This window comes from Martes martes, assembly GCF_963455335.1.
Source record: "Martes martes genome assembly, chromosome: 9".
Lineage (NCBI taxonomy): Eukaryota > Metazoa > Chordata > Mammalia > Carnivora > Mustelidae > Martes > Martes martes.
The window spans coordinates 137,314,926-137,335,094 of NC_137896.1; the positions used below are offsets into that span (position 1 = coordinate 137,314,926).

At 56.7% G+C, this 20,169-nt stretch overlaps 2 protein-coding genes across 3 annotated transcripts in view; both read right to left on the minus strand.

Annotated features, from left to right (window-relative positions):
- Positions 1–20,169, minus strand: part of RPS7 (ribosomal protein S7) — a 261,270-nt gene that overhangs the window by 78,912 nt on the left and 162,189 nt on the right. The window lies entirely within an intron of this gene.
- Positions 1,490–20,169, minus strand: part of TRAPPC12 (trafficking protein particle complex subunit 12) — a 73,772-nt gene continuing 55,092 nt past the window's right edge. The window contains exons 7-12 of one of the 2 annotated variants that reach the window (XR_013967443.1): positions 16,552–16,624; positions 14,167–14,240; positions 9,830–9,928; positions 2,957–3,062; positions 2,285–2,372; positions 1,490–2,093 (exon numbers count right to left, since the gene is read on the minus strand). Coding sequence is in view for 1 of the 2 variants with exons in the window: in XM_080813962.1 (XP_080670088.1) it covers positions 1,851–2,093; positions 2,285–2,372; positions 2,957–3,057; positions 9,830–9,928; positions 14,167–14,240; positions 16,552–16,624 (678 nt within the window). In the remaining variant the exon portion in view is untranslated. The remainder of the gene's footprint in view (positions 2,094–2,284; positions 2,373–2,956; positions 3,063–9,829; positions 9,929–14,166; positions 14,241–16,551; positions 16,625–20,169) is intronic. The other variant, XM_080813962.1, reaches the window with a different exon arrangement.

Genomic DNA, 20,169 nt, shown 5'->3' on the forward strand with positions numbered 1-20,169 from the left:
TAACCAGGCCGGGTCACTGAAACGACTTCACTGGGAACCAGATTTAGTCCTGCTCTGGGTGCTCTGATGGAAGGGGGCGGGGGGGGCGGCGCGGACCCTGTGCTTCCCTAACATGCCTCCGCGGACCACAGAGTCTACGCGCTCATGGGCTCTGAGGTTCTGTCTTCTACCTGTAAAATGGACCAGGTCCCAACTTCTGTTTTCCTCCTACATTTGGCTGCAACTCTCCAAACTGACGTCTCCACCCCCCCCGGCCCTGCTCACCTGGGGCTGTCGGGACCCAGAACTGGCCGTTTCCTGCAGTCAGGGCAGCTGGGGCCGGGCCCCGCCCCCCCAGACACTCGGGGAAACCACCCCGGCTCCCGTGTGGACAGTCTCTGTGCCCACTGCTGTGTGGGCCACGCGGAAAGCTCACTAGTGACGGTCACACTGCAGGCCAGGGCCACCGTCTGATGGCCGCTGCCTCGGCCTGGTTTCCTGCTGTCCCCACAGAAAGGCCTCTCAGCAAACACCGGGTTACTCGCCCTCGGCCCGACTCGGCAGCCCTCTTGCTGCCTCCCGAAATGAGGCCCAACTGCTTAATGGAACGAAGCTACTCTCAGGACTAGGAGGCGAGGTCAGTGAGCTGCTCAGTTCCCGGGGCGGGGGGTGGGGGGGAGCAGAAATTCCCGGAGACATCAAAGGTAGGACAGTGGCAGGCAGAGCATATGTGTCCCCCCACATAGGCTACTTCGGCAAATGGATTAGTTCGAGCTGAAGACAGTCAGGATGCAGCAGGTTTAAGAAAAACATTTAGCTCTCCCTGAACTACGTAGAAGGGTTTGGGTGGGGGGTCTCGCTCAGAGGGGGAGCGGTTCCCAGCTATAAACTCTTACCTGTCCAGGGGGGCAAAGTTCTGTGAATCCCCCTGCCTTCCCCACTGAAGCCCCAGCCCCCAGCCCCTGCCTTAGCTCAGGATGGTACAGAAGCCTCAACTGCCTGGCTAGTCCTTGGGGCTCCTGTCCTTATGGGTCCCTTGTACGTAATTAAACCTTTCTCCTGCTCATCTGTCACCTGGCTTATCAGACCAACCAGAGGACCTAGTGGGTAGAGCTGAAATCGCCTCCCGCTACTCTGTAAATACTGAAGCGACAGCCCCGACACGCACGACGAAAAAACACCGAAATCGACGCGTGCTTGGTTCAGAAAGACCTCCGAGTGCGCCTGCTCGTGCACGCTCCGTGTACTCCCTCGCGGTGCGTGCTGCGTTCGGGGCCCCTCTCTCCTCCCTGGGACGTACGAACCACAGAAGAAATACGGAGGAATCCTGCCCTGTCGCCGGGCCCGGCCACGGCGTGTGGCGTCAGCTGGAAAGGAATCGGGTGAATCAAAGTGATGCGTGTAGTTCTGGGACGTGAGGGGGAAGGAGAGCAGGGGCGGGGCGGTCTGCTTGGTGCTTCTCTGCCTTTGCGCCCAGAGGTGCGGGGATTTACAGAGGGAGGTGCGGGGTCACAGAGGGAGGACGGTTTATGGTTTTCAGCTTTTCTCCGAGCATATTCAGAATTACGAGATGAAGCAGCTCGGCCTCCGAGAATGAACAAAAGGGACCCAGGGCCTCCTCGGAGCCACTGCGGCCCCTGCCCGCCATCCCCAGAGCCTGTCACCCCCGGACTCCCAACCGCCGGCAGAGCCGCGGGCACCGAGCTCGCTGCAGTCGGACGAGCTGCCCGCCAGTCCGGCCTCCGTGCGGCTCCGCACGCAGACGGCTCCCCGCACCTGCGAAAGGTTTTACTGACGCCGCCGGTGGTTCCCTGTAGGAGCTCCGGCGCACGCCGCTCACAGAGGCCCCGGGGCTCCAGAGGGCGAGCGTCCTAGGCCAGCTTGAGGCACTGTGTGTTGAAGCTGTCGCCCTCCTTGCCGGCGACCGCCTCGAGCAGCGCCTGCTTCTTCTGCATGCTGCGGGAGGACTCCAGCTCGTACATGGTGGTCAGGTTGAAGAGCACGCTCTCGTGCAGGTAGTGCTTGGGGTCCTGCTGGACCATGGCCTCCAGCTGCCGGAGGGAGTCCTTGAGTTTGCCCAGGTAGAGCAGGCACACGGCGGCATTGTTGTTGGCCTGGAGGGGAGGACGCACGCACAGGCTCAGACCCGGCGGCCGGCGGTCTGCTCGGGGGCCACGTCCTGGGCGAGTGGCGGGGGGAGCCGCCGAGGCTGGCCCTGCCGGGAACCCGCACCCCCGCTGGGACGGACGCCCGTGGACGCGGCACGGGCCCCGGCTGTGAGCCCCTGGCTCTCGTGGGACCTTACCACGGCATTTGTCGGGTCGAGTCTGAGGATTTCTGTGAAGAACCTGTGGGCTTCTGCGAAGTTATTCTGGCCGAGGTGCAGGAACGCTCTGGAACATAAAGGGCAGGGGCAGTGGGCGGAGGGGCGGAGGGCGCGGGCGGGGGCGCCCCATCTCCGCAGGGCAACTCTGAGCAGCCTGGTGCTGGGGGTGGGGGGACACCGCGGCTGGATGAAGCACATCACGCCCTGGCTGGCAGATGGCACTCCTGCTGGGTGACCTAGGACTTCAGTGCCTTCCCGCTGGACAAACGGACACTGGCGTGATGGTCACTTTCTGCGGTGGCGTGAGCTCTGCACTGGGCACAGGCTCCATCTTAATGACACCCACCCCCACCCCCACCCCGTGTGTGCGACTCCCACGGACATGTAAATGGGGCGTCAAAGCAGCTGGGGGAGGCTAGAGAGGACAAACACTTACGCACATTTATGCTGAAAACGGGGACAATATAAACATTTAAAATCTGCTGAGATTGAAAGGTGCTAAGTTCAAGGAGACATCAGTGGGCGCGTTGGGTGGTGACAGACCTGCGGGTCAGGTCTGGGGCACCGGGTGGCACGCCTACCCCAAGGGGCTTTACTCAGGGCGTCTGAGCTCTTGGGAAATTTGAGAAAACAGAGTCTGCCGAGGTTCACCTGTTCATTAAGACCATTGTCTTGCTCTGCGGTCCATCCAGTTTCTGGGTGACTTTCTCCACGTCTTGAAAATACTTCTCGGCTGTTTTTATGTCTCCGATCTGCTCTGACAAAGTTCAGGAGACAGGATCAGGAGGCACACATCCACACGTACAGCTGCCCGACACCTTAGGCTAAGAACGTGCGCTTGCACCGGGTGGGGAAACAGGTAACGCCACTGGTCATTACCCCCTACGGCGCCGGTCAGGACACGGGGGAAGGTCGGCGCCGCAGCTCGGGAATGAGGTGAACTACAGGCCTTGCTTGGCCTCAGTGGTTCATTTGTACCCTTTGAAAGGAGCCCCAGCACCAAGTAAAATAATGAAGAACAACTTTCAAAGAGGGGACCGAGTGGGAGGCCCTAAGCTCAGCCGGTCCCACGGATCCAGCCAGATAACGTCAAGGCAAACAACCCGGAAGATAACCTCAGGGCAGCACAAACCCCACACCGAAAGGCAGAGAAGCCGACACATCCAAGAGAGCAGGAAGGACAGAGATGCGGTTGGGAGGTAAACCCTGGGCAGCCACAGGAGGGGGGCCGTGGGTGCGGAGAGGGGTGAGAAATGGATGAGCTCACCAGGGACCCCACACGGGGCAGACGAATCTCCAGACCGTCTGGACTTGAACATGAGACGGGCTGAATTGTGTGAGTTCTTACAACCAGCAGGACCTCAAGCCTGCAACTTTAAAAACCAGCCGGCTTGGCTCTGGGAGAGCCCAGAGGTACTGGGAAGCTGGGTCCCTGCCCTCACAGGGACAGCAGGGCAAAGAGCCCACGAGATCCAGATCAGAAGCAGTTTGAAAACTGCCCGGGGCCTGCGGGAGGGGGAGTTCCTGAGGGACTTGTGCAAGAAAAGAGGGCAGCTGGCGGGCAGCACGCCCTCCCCTGCCCCCAGCACAACCACACAGCCATCCAGAGTCATTCCTAACCTGCCTGCACTGTGTGCAACCCCTCCAGCTGGGCCCGCCATGCGTCCCCTCACCCAGAGGACCGGCACAGACCTACGCATCCCTTGACTTCCCTGGGAGAATGCACACACCCTGTTAAAGCACCCCCGTCTGTCCCGCATGCCTGTACACATCCCGCAGCGGCCCCCGCCAGCCCCGGTCTCCGTGGTGGCCGCCATCCCCCACGGAAGAGGACTGCTGCACACAGCTCATCCTGCCACACCCCTGCCGGTGGGCGCTTGGCAGAGTGGCCCTGGCCAGCCTTGTCTCTGTAGCAGCTGTGTGTCCTCCACGGAAGAGGACCAGGGCCACGGCATTAAAAACACACGACCTGCCTGCTCCTTTCAACAGCAGGAGACACAGCTGACTTTCCTAACACAGAGACAGGCAAAATAAGGAGACCGAGGAGTAGGTCACCGCTGAAAGAACAGGACAAAGCCGCAGCAAGAGACCTAGGCGATGGAGAAGTTCAGAGCGAAGTTCATGATCATAAAGATACTGGATTTGAGAAAAGAGTGGAGGAGATCAGTCAAAGCCCAACACAGAGAAAAGATCCAATGAGAGAAGAACACAGTACATGAAATTAAAAATACGCGAGATGAAAGCAATAGCAGGTTAGGGGAGCACGTTAGTGACGTGGGAGACAGTAATGGAAAGCGAGCCGAGCAGGTGAGAGGAAAAAAAAAAAGGATGACGCAAACTGAAGGAAAAGACTCCGGGGACTCAGCGACTCCAACGAGTGTAGCAACAGTCGCACTACACGGATCCCAGAAGAGGAGGAGAGCAAAAAGGCGCAGAACATTGACTTGAAGAAATAACAGCTGAAAACTTCCTGATGTGGGGAAGGAAACAGACACCCACATCCACGAGGCACAGAGAATTCCCACAAAATCCACCCAAGCTGGTCCACACTAGACACGTAATAATTAAAATGGCAAAAAGCAGCGACAGGCCAGGCAGCAAGACAGAAGACAGTCACACACAAGAGAAACCCCCAAGGCTTCCGGAGGAGTTTGCAGCAGAAACTTTCCAAGCCAGAAAGGATGGGGACGATGCATTCAAAGTGCTGGAAGGGAAAAATCTACAGCCGAGAACACTCTATCCAGCAAGTCTATCAGGACAGAAGTGTGCTCGCTTCAGCAGCACAGATACTAAAACTGGAACAATACTGAGAAGATGAGCTTGGCCCCAACACAGAAGGAGAAATGAAGACTTCCCCAGACAAAAACTAAAGGAATTCACGGCCACGAAACAAGTCCTACAAGAAATCTTACAGGGGACTCTTTGAAAGTAGAAAGAAGACACCATAAGGAGAGTAAGAAAAGAAAGAAACACAAAAGCAGTAAAAGTAAGTGTATCTATAAAAGTCAGTCAAGGCATTCACAAAATAAATGATGTAAATAAAATATGACACAAAAATAACCAAAAACTGGGGCGGGGGAGGAGTAAAGAATGGGCTCAAACTTCAGTGACCGACAAATCAGCGTTGGTTGCCATATGCAGAAGATGCTACATAGAAACAGAAACACAAAACCATTATTAGATGTGCAAAGAACAGAGAGAAGAGAGTATCACTCAAGAAAGTCAACATACCATGAAAGACCACAAGAGAAGAAAGGATCAGAGAAAAACTACACAATCACACAAGTAACAAAATGGCAATAAGTACAAATCTATCAATAATTACTCTGAATGTAAATGGACTTAATGCTCTAGACAAAAGACAATGGGTGACAGAGTGCATTAAAACAAAATACCATCCGTATGCTGCCTACAAGAGATTCATTTTGTTTTTTTTTTTTAAAGATTTTATTTATTTGACAGAGATCACAAGTAGGCAGAGAGTCAGGCGGAGAGAGAGGGGGAAGCAGGCTCCCTACTGAGCAGAGAGCCCGATGAGGGGCTTGATCCCAGGACTCTGGGATCATGACCTGAGCCGAAGGCAGAGGCTTAACCCACTGAGCCACCCAGGAACCCCAAGAGATTCATTTTGGACATAAAGATGCCTGAAGATTGAAAACGAAAGGATGGAAATACATTTATCACACAAATACAGGTGGAAAAAAAGCAGGCTAGCAATGCTTCTATAAGACAAAATAGACTTTAAGAGAGAGACAGAGAAAGGACACTATATACTGATAAAGGGAACCATCCAAGAAGGTATAACAATGGTAAATATTTACGCATCCAGCAGGGGAGCAAACAAATACACGAAACAGTTTGTGACAAAGGTGAGGAGGCTCGCTGACAGCGACACAACAGCGGAGACTCCAACACCCGCTCGCGTCAGCGGACGCATCATCTGAGCGGATCGTCAGCAAGGAGACAACGGCTTCGAATGACACACGGGACCAGAGGAATCTAACAGATATATTTGGGACATTCCATCTGAAAGCAGCAGAATGCTTTCTTTTCAAGTGCGCACAAAACATTCTCCAGACCAGATCACATATTTGGCCACAAAACAAGTCTCAACAAATTCAAGAGCACTGAAGCCATACCATGTACCTTTTCTGATCACGATGTATCAGAGGGGACACAGAACATGAGAACGAGCTGTAAAGACCACAAATACACAGAGGCGGAGTAACAAGCTGCTAAATGATAAACGAGTCAACCACGAAATCAAATGAACCAGAAATTGCACGGAAACAAGTGAAAATGAATACAAGGGTCCGAAACGTCTGAGACGCAACAAAAGCGGTTCTAGGAGGAAAGTCTGTAGCTCTACAAGCCTACCTCAAGTAGGAAGAAAAGTCTCAAACAACCTAACCTTACACCTAAAAGAGGTAGAAGAAGAGTAAACAAAACCCGAAAGGAGCAGAAGGAAGGAAATTATAAAGATCAGGGCAGAGATAAATGATGTAGAGACTAAAACAACAACTACAACAAAGAAAAACAAAACAAAACAAAAACCCCAGGGGCGCCTGGGTGGCTCCGTTAAGCATCTGCCTTCGGCTCAGGTCATGATCTTAGAGTCCTGGAGTTGAGCCCCGGGTCAGGCTCCCTGCTCAATGGGGTCTGTTTCTCCCTCTCACTCAGCTGCTCCCTCCTGCTCGTGCTGTCTCTCAAATAAGTAAATAAATAAATAAAGTTAAAATAAACCCTCCCCCCCCGCCCAGTAAAACAGATCAATGAACCCAGGAGCTGGTTCTTTGACAAGATCAACAAAATTGATGAACCTCTAGCCAGACTCATAAAAAAAAGACCCAAATAAACAAAATCACAAGTCAGAGAGGAGAAACAGCCCAAAGCAGAGAAACACAAACAGTTGTAAGAGAACATCACGAAAAATTATATGCCAACAAATCGGACAACTGAGAAAAAAATGGGTAAATTCCTAGAAACATAAACTATTAAAACTGAAGCAGGAAGAAACAGAAAATCTGAACAGATTGATTTCCAGCTATGAAATTTAATCGGTAATAAACAATCTCCCAACAAACAAAAGTCCAGGACCAGATGGCTTCACAGGGGAACTCTACGAAACACACAAAGAAGAGCTAATACCTACGCTTCTCAAACCATCCCAAAGAATAGAGAAGGAAGGAAAACTTTCAGATTCACTCTGTGAGGCCAGCATTACAAAGATACCAAAACCAGACAAAGACACTACCAGAAAAGAGAACCGCAGGCCAACATCCCTGATGAACAAAGATGTAATAAAATCCCTCAATAAGATATTAGCAAACCCAATCCAACAGTACAATAAAAACATTTGCCACAATCAAATGGGATTTCTCCCTGGGATGCAAGGGTGGTTCACTATTTGCAAATCAATCCATGTGATACTCACATCAGTAAGAGAAAGGATGAAAGCCGTGTGATTTCAGTAGATGCAGGAAGAGCATCTGACAAAGGACCATCCGTTCATGCTAAAACCCTTAGCAGCATAGGGTTCGAGGGAACATCCCTCAACGTAATAAAGGGCAAGCATGAAAAACCACAGGTGACATCATCTTCAGTGGGGAAAGACGGAGAGCCCTTCCTCTAAGGTCAGGAACAAGACAGGGACGTCCACTCACCACTTTCATTCAACACAGGACTGGAAGCCCTAGCCTCGGCAATGAGGTAAGAAAAAGAAACAACAGGCATCCAAATTGGTAAGGAGGAAGCCAGACTTTCACTATCTGCAGATGACATGACACTATATATAGAAAACCTTAAAGACTCTACCAAAAAGCTACTAGAACTGACAAATTCAGTAAAGTCACAGGATATAAAATCAGTGCATAGAAATCTATTGCCCCAGGGACTCCAAGACCACAGCTGGCCTCCAATGTCAGGCTGTCCTTGGACCCAGTGTGGGTCTCATCTTCTTCCCACGAACAAACAGTATGGGCTGGGGGTGGGGCAGGAGTAGGAGATGCGAGTGTGTGCGCGTGTGTGTGGATGACTGGAGGTATGAGAGTGTGTGCGTGTGCGTGGACAGGGGGTGTAGGAGGAATGTGTACAGATGTGCGTGTGTGTGTGGTGTGGAGGATTATGTGTGCGTGGACTGGGGGTGTAGGAGGAGAGTGTAGAGAGGTACATATGCATGTGTGCACGGTGTGGAGGAGGGTATGCATGTGCACGGACAACTGGGGGTGTAGGAGGAGTGTGTACAGATGTATGCATGCGTGTGTGCAGCGTGGAGGACGGTGGGTGTGTGCATGGCCTGGGGGTGTAGGAGGAGCGTGTGGAGATGTACGTGTGCGTGTGTGCATGGTGTGGAGGGTGTGCGTGTGTATGGACTGGGGGTGTAGGAGGAGTGTGTGCAGATGTATGTGCGGTGTGGAGTGTGTGCGTGTGTGTGATGACAGGTGTAGGAGTGTGTGCAAATGTATGCGTGCGTGTGTGTGTGGTGTGGAGGAGGGTGTGTGGACGACAGGGTGTAGGAGGACAGGGCCACCCTTTGGTGAGGAGAACCTGAGCCTGGGGCTGAGAGAGCCCTCGGTCAAGTCCTTCCTGGCACACTCACGTCTCCGCCACCAGGGAGCCCCGTCTGCTACTGTGTGAAAGGGCTGGGAATGCCCAAGGGGGAGCGGCTCCGCACGGCGTGTGCTCACGTGAGCGGTGCCCCACAGACACCTGGCCTTTCTCCGACTATCCGGGACCGTCCTCGGCCCACACTCCTTTCCCCAGCCCCAGCTCGGGGACGTGATGGCGGAAGCCCTACAGGCGGAGGGGGTGCCGCGGGCGGAGGCCGCTTGGCCTCAGCCTGCAAAGGTGGGGCGGCCGTCCGGGGAGAGGTGCGCGTGAGGGGGGGCGCGCATCGCCCCATCGCCGGACGGTCAGAAAGACGCATCCCGGCGCTGGCGCTGCTCTTGCCAAGAGGGGGTCGTCCCTCGTCCTCGGCCCTGTTGGGGCTGCTGCATGCTGGACTCTGCTCTTTCTGGCAAAACAGCAGCCAGTGACTCTACCTCCAGCCGCGTTCAGGGACGGCTCTGTGTGATTTTGCCACCACTCTTCTGGGTGCGACAGGGGGACTTCTGAGTCGTTTCGGGGCTTCACCAAGCGCAGTCTAGGGAGATGCCCATCAGGCAGTTCGGCTTCCCGATGCCGCTACAGCCCGCGGGACTTGACACAGTCAAACCAGAGCTACTATGAAGACCGAAACCCCTAACATCGCAGGTGAAACATTTACTGAGCTATTTCTTTTCTCTTTAAAATTTTATCTGTTTGAGAGAGAGAGCGCGCTGGCCGGGGGAGAGGGAGGAGCAGGGAGCCCGACGTGGGGCGAGATCCCAGGACCCCGGGATCCTGACCGGAGGCGAAGGCAGACGCCCACCCGCCCAAGACCCCCTCCCCGGTGCCAGTCTGTGCTGTTTCCTATGCGTCCCGGGCCGCCCAGATGGCCCCAGACGGGGACGGGCCGCCCGAGCTCGCGGGCCGGCGTGGTCGTACCTGGAGGAAGATCCGGCCGATGCCGCTGAGCAGCTGTGGCTCCTGCTCCGGGCAGTGCTGGATAGCCGCGTGGTACGCGTCCACGGCCAGCACGTAATCCTACGGGCAGAACACCGGGGACACTTTGGGTTAGAAAGGTCACGCTCAGGTTTAGGACGCTAGTGGCTCAGTAGCCGCACATTCACACGAGGAGAGCGGGCCCGGGAGTGTGGGAGCCGCTCGGGGGCGGGAGACCCAGAGCCGGAGCTGGGCCCTCGAGGGGCCCGACGGTCCCTCAACGTTGCCACCTCAACGGCAACAGGAATTCGCCGGCACAGTTTCTTTTTCCTGACGACACCATCAATGAACTGGTGACTTTCATCTTATTTCTCTCTGCCAAGTCCCTACGGCAAACTTACGAACAGCACCTCTTACTGTTTCCTACGCTAGAAATGGAGGGCAAGTCCCTACATACACACGACACCCCGCACCAAACACCAGAGCGGGGGGCAGGCCCGAGGTCCTCTGTGGGGCTCCCCCCGCCGCGTGCTGGGAGGTGGCGCCCACGACTCCGGCCGTGCCAGAGCTGCGTGCGCGACCCCGCTGGCCACCGAGCCCGGTCGTGCGTGCCGCCAGCGGCCTTCGCCAGCCTCCCTTGGTCGTCGGAGCACCTCCACGCCGCCGTGTGGGAACCTGGCCCCGCCCGGCCGTCTCTGCGCCTCCCCTGCTGCCCCCCAGTGCTGGGCTGCGGGGGCCACGGCCGACGCCGAGTCGGGAGAGACATGTCCGTCCGCAAGGAAGAGGTGCAACCCGTCATCCTTCTCGGGCGACAAGGCCCCTGGCAGCGCAGCTGGGGACACGGCCCTTGGCTTGTCTCGGGCCCCCCAAAACCCCGACTCTTCGGAAGAGCAGCGATCACGGACGTTTACCGAGCAGGCCCTGCGCGGCCACCGTGTTCTTCCGGAGTCCCAGCATGCGGCCACGAGACACGCGGCAGCAGGTGCACGGTCACCCCCACAAGTGCTTTATTCCTCCACATTTGCAGGCAGATCCAAGCTACCCGTGTGCTCACTGGAGTGGTCTACAGACAGACAGGTGACCAGTAAAATCCCAGGTTCGCAGGTGAAGAATGAAAAAACTCTCTCCAGTCTGGAACCTTCCAGTGATGCTCATTAAGACAAAGCTTATTCAAATGACTCACAAGGACCCTGACAGCACCCGCCTGTCCTTCTCCATGGCGTTCTGCTAACTGTCACGGCCACCCACAGCGCGGCTGCGCTGTTTGAGGGTTGTGTATCGTGTACATGTGTGTGAACACGCATGACTGTGCCAGTGTGACTGTGTGAGATGTGTGGCTTAGGCACAACCGTGAGTGCAAGCACAAGTGTGAGAGAGCAAGCACGTACATGGGCGTGTGCACAAGCACGAGCAAGTGTGTGCGTGCAAGCCTGAGTGTGAGAAACCAAGTGGATACGTGAATGTGTGCACAAGTGTGAGCACAGGGGGTGCACGAGTACGAGTGAAATGTGTGCACAGGTGTGAGTGTAAGTGTGGGAGTGGGTGTGCAAGTGTGTGCTGAGGCCCTGCTCGGCGGCTGGTGTAGGGCCCCAGCAGAGTGCACAGGACGCCCCCGCGGGCTCCAGGGGCAGTCACGTCCTGTAATTCAACAGCGGCCCCTTGCTGCCACTTCAGAGAGAACAGAAGGCAGGTCTGACGTTCCTGGTAGCACCAGAGTGTCACTGACACATGCCGGCCCATGGATGGCGGTGGCCTGCCCATTTCCACAGAAGTGCAAGTCCACGGAAGCCAGCATCACGGCCTCGCAGCTCTGCCTCGGCGCTTCCGGCCAGGAGCCAGCGCTTCCGCTGACGACTGGTCCGAGAGGACGGTTGGAGACCAAGCACCGATCCCTGATAGGGTTGTTTGTTGTGCCGTGGACCTGTGAAAACACCACCCTCCGGGCAGAGTGAACCAGGGCAGGTGCACAGGCGTGGGACGCGCACGGGGAGGCTGGGAGGCCGGCCCGTCAGACCACAGGCGGCGGCGGCGGTGCTAACGGTGCCTGCGGCCCGTACGGGACACAGCCCGGGAGTGGCTGCGGCCTCGGGATGGGCTTGGCCACGTTTCACGGAGCCCATTATCAAATAAAGGCCAGCGGGAGCTTGTCACGGAGCTTCCCTAAGTGATTACCATTGCCTGAGATGGTTTATTTACTGGAAGAGGAGGGAACACAGCCTCTTAAATGGCAAATGGCTCAAGTGAGCTCTTCTGGGAGCGTCCGGCCCACGGCAGACGACGCACATGGGCTGGAGAGGCCGCGAGGGACCTGCTGGGAGGACAGGCCTACTCCAGCTCAGCGCTCAGCGCTCAGACTCTTGCCTTCGGCAGCTGTGGCTTTGGCGGCCGTGAAACTGAAGTGACAACCGTTGGCTGCCAGAGAGGGTTTGCGTGGACGTCCGAAGGGGGCAGAAGCCAGCTGACATGGCCGCGTGGCCCCTTGGCTGGAGCCTACGTGGGGCCAGGAGGGGGTCTCGGCGGCCCCCTGAGGCAGCAGGCGCTGTGCCCGTGTGCTCGGCCAGTGTGGCACCCAAGGCCCACCACGGGTCCCAGGAAAGGGAGTGTGGTTTATGACGTGGGAATGCGCCAGTCTCCCCGGCCACGGCATTCCTGTCCCAGAGCCCGATGGCACGTCCCACGGGTATGTGGGGCTGAAATGTACGAGCTGATTTCCCATCATAAAACAGTATTTGTTTCACTGTAGCAGAAACGTTACTGACGGTAACTGAATGGCTGATGACATAACACGCTGTCGGCCAAGCATGAGCCGCACAAGTCGCCACGAGCTGCACACGTGCTCCCCACGTGGCCAGAGAAGGTGCACGCGTGCTCGCTCAGGCCTCCACGGCACGGCGTTCCCTCTTTTTAACTCATCAAAGTGTTAGATGTGTGGAAAATTCCAATTAAATTGCATTCCTCATGAAGTATTTCTGAAACAAGAGCAGGCTGTCTCGGGTCTGGGCAAAGCAGGCAGCGAAGTCACATGGGGGCTCGCTCGTATCTCACCGTCGCAGGGTGGGCAACACAGGCACTTTATCCATAATCGTCCACGACTGTGTCTTCGCGATGCAAATACAAATCTGCCAGTGGAACACGTAACGTCCCTCCTGGGGAGTCTCAGCCCCCAACAAAGGAAACGTCAGCCCCGTGACTGTACGGGCGGCTCTTCCTCTGCACAAGCTGCTGGGGCTCCCGTGCGGCTGCTGCAGCCCCAGGGAGGGAGGCTGGGGAGAATGGCCCGTGTGCCGGGGCAGAGGGGACAGGGCCAGGTTCTAGGGAGGGACCTGCTCACTGCCAAGACTGCGGGTGGGAGAGAACACGCTCCCTCCTGCCCACACACACGCCTGGGGCAAAACCATAAGGGACGTCGCCACGCGGGCTGCCGTCTTGTTGGAACCTCCCAGGGCCCACACAGCAGGGAGGAGGCTCTGAGCCTGTGTGCTGAGAGGCGTGGCATCAAGGTCAGAGCCAGCGCCCAGGGCTCCTGGACATGAAGGCCGTGGCAGAGTCACTGTCTGTGCTCTTGTGTCCCACCCCTGCAGGGCCACCTGGATGGGAGCCACATCATGCCCAGTGCAGGCTGCTCGGGGGTGCGCCCAGACCACCCGTCCTCTCCCTGATCGAGCAGGCGCAGGGCTGTGCTGGGAACGCACGCCCACAGCCAAGCCCTCCAGGCCGCACCCAGGGCAGGACCTCACACGCAGGGCCGTGAAGGGCCTGTGTAACGCGGCTGTCGCACCAGGGCCAACCATGGGACTCACCCTGCGAGGAGCCGCCGGCTCTGCTTTGCTGAAAATCAAGCTCAGGAATGACCCTGGGCTGACCTGCGGGGGACTCAGGCTCAGGCTGCTGCGGGAGTCACTTAGTCGGTCTGGGACTAAGTGACTCCCGCGCGTCCCTGAGACACAGGGGTTGTGGGCAAGCCCGGCTCCAGATGCCATGGGCATCCACTGGCACATCTGGTCAGGAAAAGGGAAATCACCCTTCTTCCCCAGGACCTTTCTGGGATGGAATCCAGAGAAAACCATAGAGGTTGGGCGGTGGGAGGGTGGGAGGGAGGGAGGGAGGGAGGATGAATGATGATCTTAGTTAAATCATCGAGACCCACGTTTGAACAATCAGACTTGACAACGTGAACTTGGTGTCTGCTGAGATCTCCTTCACTGTGAACTAACGTCAGAGTCAGAGTGTCACTGAGCTCTCTGCTCGGGCAGCGCCTCCCGCTCCCCGCGGGGCCCTTCCTCACAGGGTCCCGGAGCCCCACACGGCTTCTGTGACACCCTCTTCCAGAACCGACGTACCTTCATCAGCAGCAGGCAGTTGGCCATGGAGCACATCACCCGGCCCAGGCGGGACCCCCAGAGCTGAATGGAGGCTGCAAGAGAGGGGCAGGGGTGAGCGCGCGCAGGTCGGAGCCATGTCCCCTGCTGAGCACAGGGTGCTGAGCCAGCGCCCTTGGCTCGGGAAGGAGAACAGGTGCAGAAGTGACAGAGCAAGGAGAACGGGAGGGCGGTGGGTCAGCTTCAGGTTAGAGAGGAGACCACACAGCCCAACCAGAGCCATGCTCACGGACAATGAACACACGGGTCTGCCTGCGGTTGCAGTCACTGCCCAGACGCTGGACACCTCTCCGGGTGACCTCCGGGGGGCGCTGTCCAGCGGCAAGAGCTCCTGCTATGGGGCTGGCAGAGGACGGCCCACCAGCGCGTCTGCACACCGAGCTCTGCCTTCTCCAGGCCCCACTGCAGGACCTTTCAGATGAAAACTCTACTCTCATCCCGCCTTCACAGACTCTGAGCATCGGCGTGGGAAGGGCACAGATGTACCGCTTAAAAGGTCAGGAGCACTCTCGCATGGGAGGGAGGAGGTCGGCAATGACACACAACCGAAGCCGGCTCCCCACGGGGTGCCTGCCCAGTGGTGGCCTGTGGTCACACACATGGCCCGTGGTCACACACATGGCCCAGGAGGAAGGTGGGAATGGGGAATAGGAGAGCACAGCCGGATCAGGAGGAAGGTGGGGATGGGGGGACATGGGAAGCATGGTGGGAGTGGGGAGGACAGCGGAACATGGTAGGACCAGGATGGGGAGGAGGGTGAGGGTGGGTGGGCTGGGCGGGACTTGGAGGAGGGAGGGGGTGGGGAGGCAGGCGGCGGGGGCCCACTCGCCTTACCCTGAATCTGACTGTCCCGCTGCTGCCAGGACCGGTGGCCAACTATGGGGTGACAACCTTCTAGAAATTACGTTTACTCTTGGACTGCTTAAGAACACATAAACTTAACTGCCAGATTTAAGAACTTAAGTCACTTTGCCTTTCGGCAATTAGAAATACGTTAGCTGCTTACAACCTCATTTTTGTGAGAGGAAAAATTCCGAACAGTATCTTCTGTTAATGAACATAAAACATGGGCTGTCTCAGTGAACCCCGGTTTATCTCCAGACTTCTTTCAAGTGCTAATTCTCCCCCCATTTACGCTGTAATCTGTTTATGATGACCCAGTTATCCTGCAACTGCTTTCTGGAATCTAGGACCCACCTGCTCATTCCCCCGCAACGGGCCCTCCGAGGGGAAAAGTGACCACGTGCAGACAATGCCAGAGAACGGGAGGTCGGAGGGTGAGCGACCCCCCTCCTTGCTCACCCACCTGCAGCTACCCTGCTGGGAAGGGTGTGTATGTGTGCACACACACACACACTCCCCTACACACCTGGCTGTCGTCTGGGATTTCTCAGACGATGCTGTATTTAAAGCAGAAATGTAGCCCAGGGTGGCTGGGCCCGAAGGCAAACACCTCTCGCCCACGCTGTTCTCCCCTTCTCCCGTGCTCCTGGGCACAGCCAGGGTCAGCACACCCCCGGGGGCACCAGCTCGGCCCTCCGCCCCGACCGTTCCCCTCCCCAGGCCATCTCGCCGGCTCTTGGCCCACCGGTCCTCCCGGAGCTGCTTCAGAGGAAGCCCACGGCATGGCAGAATAATGCATGCCGGCCCGCGGCCAGCACAGCCCACTCCGAGTCGGGCCCCTGAAGGTGAGACAGAGTGGCACCGGTGCTGGGGGGGAAAGCGGAGGACAGGCCCTGAGGAAGGAGGGATAGGTGAAAGGCTTCTTGGAAGGCACCACTTGAGATGGGTTTGGAAGCATAATTAGAAGTTCATCCTTACTGTTCTCAAGAAATCGCATGATCTCAAAATGCAGCTGGCTCCCAGCAGTGCAGTGCTCAGTGTCAAGACTGAGTTCATCAGCCTGGCCTCCTCGGCTACGTGCAAGGCTCTCTCTTCCTCTCCTCGGCAGGCCCAAAGGGCCTCACGCTCCCCGTTGCCAAGGCTGTGACTGGCAGGCAGACCCTTCCAGGAGCGCCCCTCCCAGGAAGGCCTGAGCTCCCCTCCTTCCCAGCACTTGCCCCGCATGGAAGCCACACTGGTTTCTGGATTACTGGGTATAGGCGGGTCCTCTGTACTCAATGAGGCTGCCTGTGGGCAGCCCTCACGCCTGTGTTTGCTCTTCATGTACCAACAGTGCCAGGCCCGGTGCCTGGCTTCCCAAATCAGGAACGAGCCAATGAACACACGCAAAGACCAATGCATCGCTGAGTCATGGATGAGAAAGGACGAGACACAAGAAAACCTTTGGGGCTGAATCTTCGGACAACTCTCGATAATTATGTAATGAGAAGTCTGGCTACTGACCTTGTCTGTTCTCCGGTGTGATGCTGCTCATGCTCCCGTCTTCAGCTAAGCCTTGCTCCAAATTTGTTAGGATCTGCAGTAATTCCAAGTAAGAACAACAAAATCATAAAAAATGAATGTGCTTCTAGACTTTGTCATAATATATTCTAGGAGGAGCAGATCTCCCTGTATGAAAACCAATTTGTCAAGGGCTGTTTCACACAGACACATTTTAAATACCTCCATTCACCCCCCAGGGAGGCCTAGCGGAGGGGAAGCCTCTCTGGCTGGTGGTGGAGACTGGGTTTATGGCGCTCGTAAAGCTCTTGGAGACATCAGACATCGGGCAGATGTTTTCTCTTTGTAAGAAAGGCGTCAAGCATGTTACACATGAGGATGATTATTAACTTCTGTGAAAACACCCGTCTCGTTCCTCCAGGACACCGTGGTGGGTGTGGCCTTTTTGAACGTATCGGATACTCTCAGAGCAACCGTCACTTTCCACGGTGTCCACGGTTTGGGTCCTAACTTTGGGTTTCTTCTTTTGTGTTTAGGCTTTTCTTGGAAAGAAATAAAGGCTGTCAGCCCTGGAATCTGGGTAGAGAACGTGTGTTTTGAGCGGCAGATGAGGAAAGCAGAGCACAGAGAGTAAAGGCTTCTCTGGGGAGAGGAAGAAGGTGCTAACTGAGACGCTGGGTCGGAGCGGTCTTTACTGCCTCAGGGCACGGGCTTTTGGGGAAAATCCTCTCGTGCACGGGATCCCTTGCCAGTTAACGTCTCCCTCGGTGAGCCATGGGCTTCGGGCGTCCTCACGCCTGGGCCCCGTGGACGCGGCAGGAGGGTGAGCGGGGCCTCTCGGCACCTGCAGGAGCCCCTCGCTGCCTCCGGACACGCTGGGGTCAGAGCTGGAAGCACAGAGGGTATCTAGCAGGGCTAACCAGGGTCAGATGACATATTTCAGCCGATCTGACCAAGAAAGGAAGTCCTTGTGCCTCGGCTGGAATGGAGGCCGGACGGGAAGAAGGAGCGAGGACGGCTGAAGAAACTGGTGGTGCGGCATCCTCCCGGTCATGGGGTGGGCCGCAGGGCAGGAGCGGCCGTCTAAACAGAGGCACGCCACAGACACCGTGACAGCAAGGTCACGGGATGGCCTCGCGCCATGGCCTCTCCGAGGGTGGCCGAGGACCCACCTCTGGGGCCACCGTATCTGCAGCCTGAGCTGACTCACAGGGCGCCCGGAGTCCGGGGGCTGGAGCAGTGACTGCGGAGGGAGGTGGGGGCAGAGCAGGCAGGGGGAAGGGCGGGCGACTGCAGGGCGGCAACAGAAAAGAAATGTCCCAGGAAAGGAAGTGGGAGCACCACCCCTCTGATGCCAACATGCAGACTTCACACAGACCTCATGTGCTCACCTCCGGAACGTCAGTTCTGCGAAGGGGAGTGACACAAACACCGCCAACCCAAAGGCCCAGCTGTCTAGTCTACAACCGTGGTAAGGTCCCATTTCCAGTCCCCATCCCTTCTGTCCTTGACAAAATGATGGAGGCCCATGTCCAGGTCAGACACTGACAAGTACTCCTGGGTCTCCCCCCACAGCAAGCAAGGCAGGACGCACCAGCCCGGTCCACAGCTGCACCCCATTCACACTCCTCCAGAAATCCCATAAGTTCATGGACCCTGGAGCACACACATGACCTTGGCGTCTGGTATTTTAAACTTGAGGTTCTGATTTGTAGGCCTGCGGCGTGACCCCAGACCCTGGACTTTTAATGAGCTTCAGATAACATTCCGGGGACCGATGGTCTGGGGACCAGTTTGAGGGAAAGCTCTGGGGAAGGAGCCTCGTACCTCTCCCTTTGGTGGCCTGTCACGGGCTGCAGGGGACAGGGGTTAGTTCTGGGGAATGGGTTTTTTTTTTTTTTTTTAAAGATTTTATTTATTTATTTATCTGTCAGAGAGAGAGAGAAGGAGAACACAAGCAGGCAGAGCAGCAGGCAGAGGTAGAGAGAGAAGCAGGCTCCCTGCTGAGCAAGGAGCCCGATGTGGGACTCGACCCAAGGACCCTGGGATCATGACCTGAGCAGAAGGCAGCAGCTTAACCAACCGAGCCACCCAGGCTTCCCTGGGGAATGGGTTTTATGCACGAAGCATCCAGTGTACAGACAACTGGTGGCTGGTCCTAATTCAAGGACCCGAAGATTAACAACCTACTTGAGTCAAGACCAAAATGAGAGCAGGTCTTCCCTACATGGGCTTGGATTTCTCTAGGAAGTCCCAAAACCCACCTATCCTCGCCACAGTTTCCTAGGGGAACTTCTGGAAAAGAGGCTTTCCAAAATGACAAGAGGTTTCTTGGAGCTGCTTCAAGCCACTCAAGGAATATTAAACACTTCACGGACCAGGCACCACGCCAAGTCGCTGGTCTACACCCCGAGCTAACCTGCGTGCAGCCCCGAGGCAGCTGGTGGCCCCCCACACCTACAGAGGAGGAGCTCCGGGCTCTCAAGCATCAGTCACTCCGCCAGGAAGAGCCTGAGTTGCCCCCGGAAAGCTTCCCCGTCTGCCTGACTCTAGCCCCTCCCAACCACTGCCTGTGGACAGACACTATCCTCCGGGAGTTCACACCCTGACAGAACGTTCTCTTCTTCATGCAGATCACAGAAGGAGAGACTACACAACGCCAAGATACACAAGGGCAGAACGCAGAATTCCAGCCCTCCTCATTGCACCGGGGCCCACTCCCTGCTGGGCTAGCAGGCCTGAGTCGGGCTGCGCCGCTCCCTGACTTCCGTGCCTCGCGGTTCACTTCTGGGGCATCGGCATTCATGCTGGGTTGCAGCTGCTGAGGGCGCGGCCCACGTTCCCAAGCCCACGTCCTAAGACTCGCAAGGATGCCACCTGACGTGTCTAAGGGTGTAAATTTCCACCACAAGTTAAGACAAATCTTGCAAAACCCCAATGACAGGGACACCTGGGGGCTCCTGTGAGCTACACTCTGAACATGCACGGGGCCAGGAGCCTGAGCCTCTCCCAGCCTGATCCCCAACAACGAGGACGCTCCTGTCACCTCCTGCTAGTGCTCTCCGGGCACGCACAGTGGGAGCCCGAGGATCTATGGCAAAGGGCAGAGACCGCCTGGAGCCAGGAAGCAGGAGTCGTCTCTAATCTCTGAATTACCTCTCCCCACCTGCCAATCATTCCCACCTTAACTGAATAAGCCACAATCAATTTGCTCTCTGCTGGAGCAGCAGGAAAGGGGGGGCAGCGGAACTGTCTGGGTCAGGCGAGGCCTGGCAGTGGCCAGACGTTGCTGGCATGCTGATGGCCAGCCTCCTCGAGCGCTCCCGAGAAGCTGGCCAGTGGGGCTGACAACGGCCGTTCTCGGCTCCACTCTTAGAAGATATTAACCCTTCCTAGAAACAGCTCTCTCCTCTGCCTTACCAGCACTCATCAGTAGAGACATCCCGCATCGACACTGCTGAGTGCGTTCTTTCTAGAGTTTTCCAGGGCGCGCAGACATGTGTCTTCCCCCCCAGCTCCTTCCGCTGGGGGGTCTCTAAACCAGCACTTCTCTGATGGTACCCGCTGCCAGGCTCACCTGGGGTGTGGGAGGGACGGAGCCGAACTCAAAACCACAGCCGT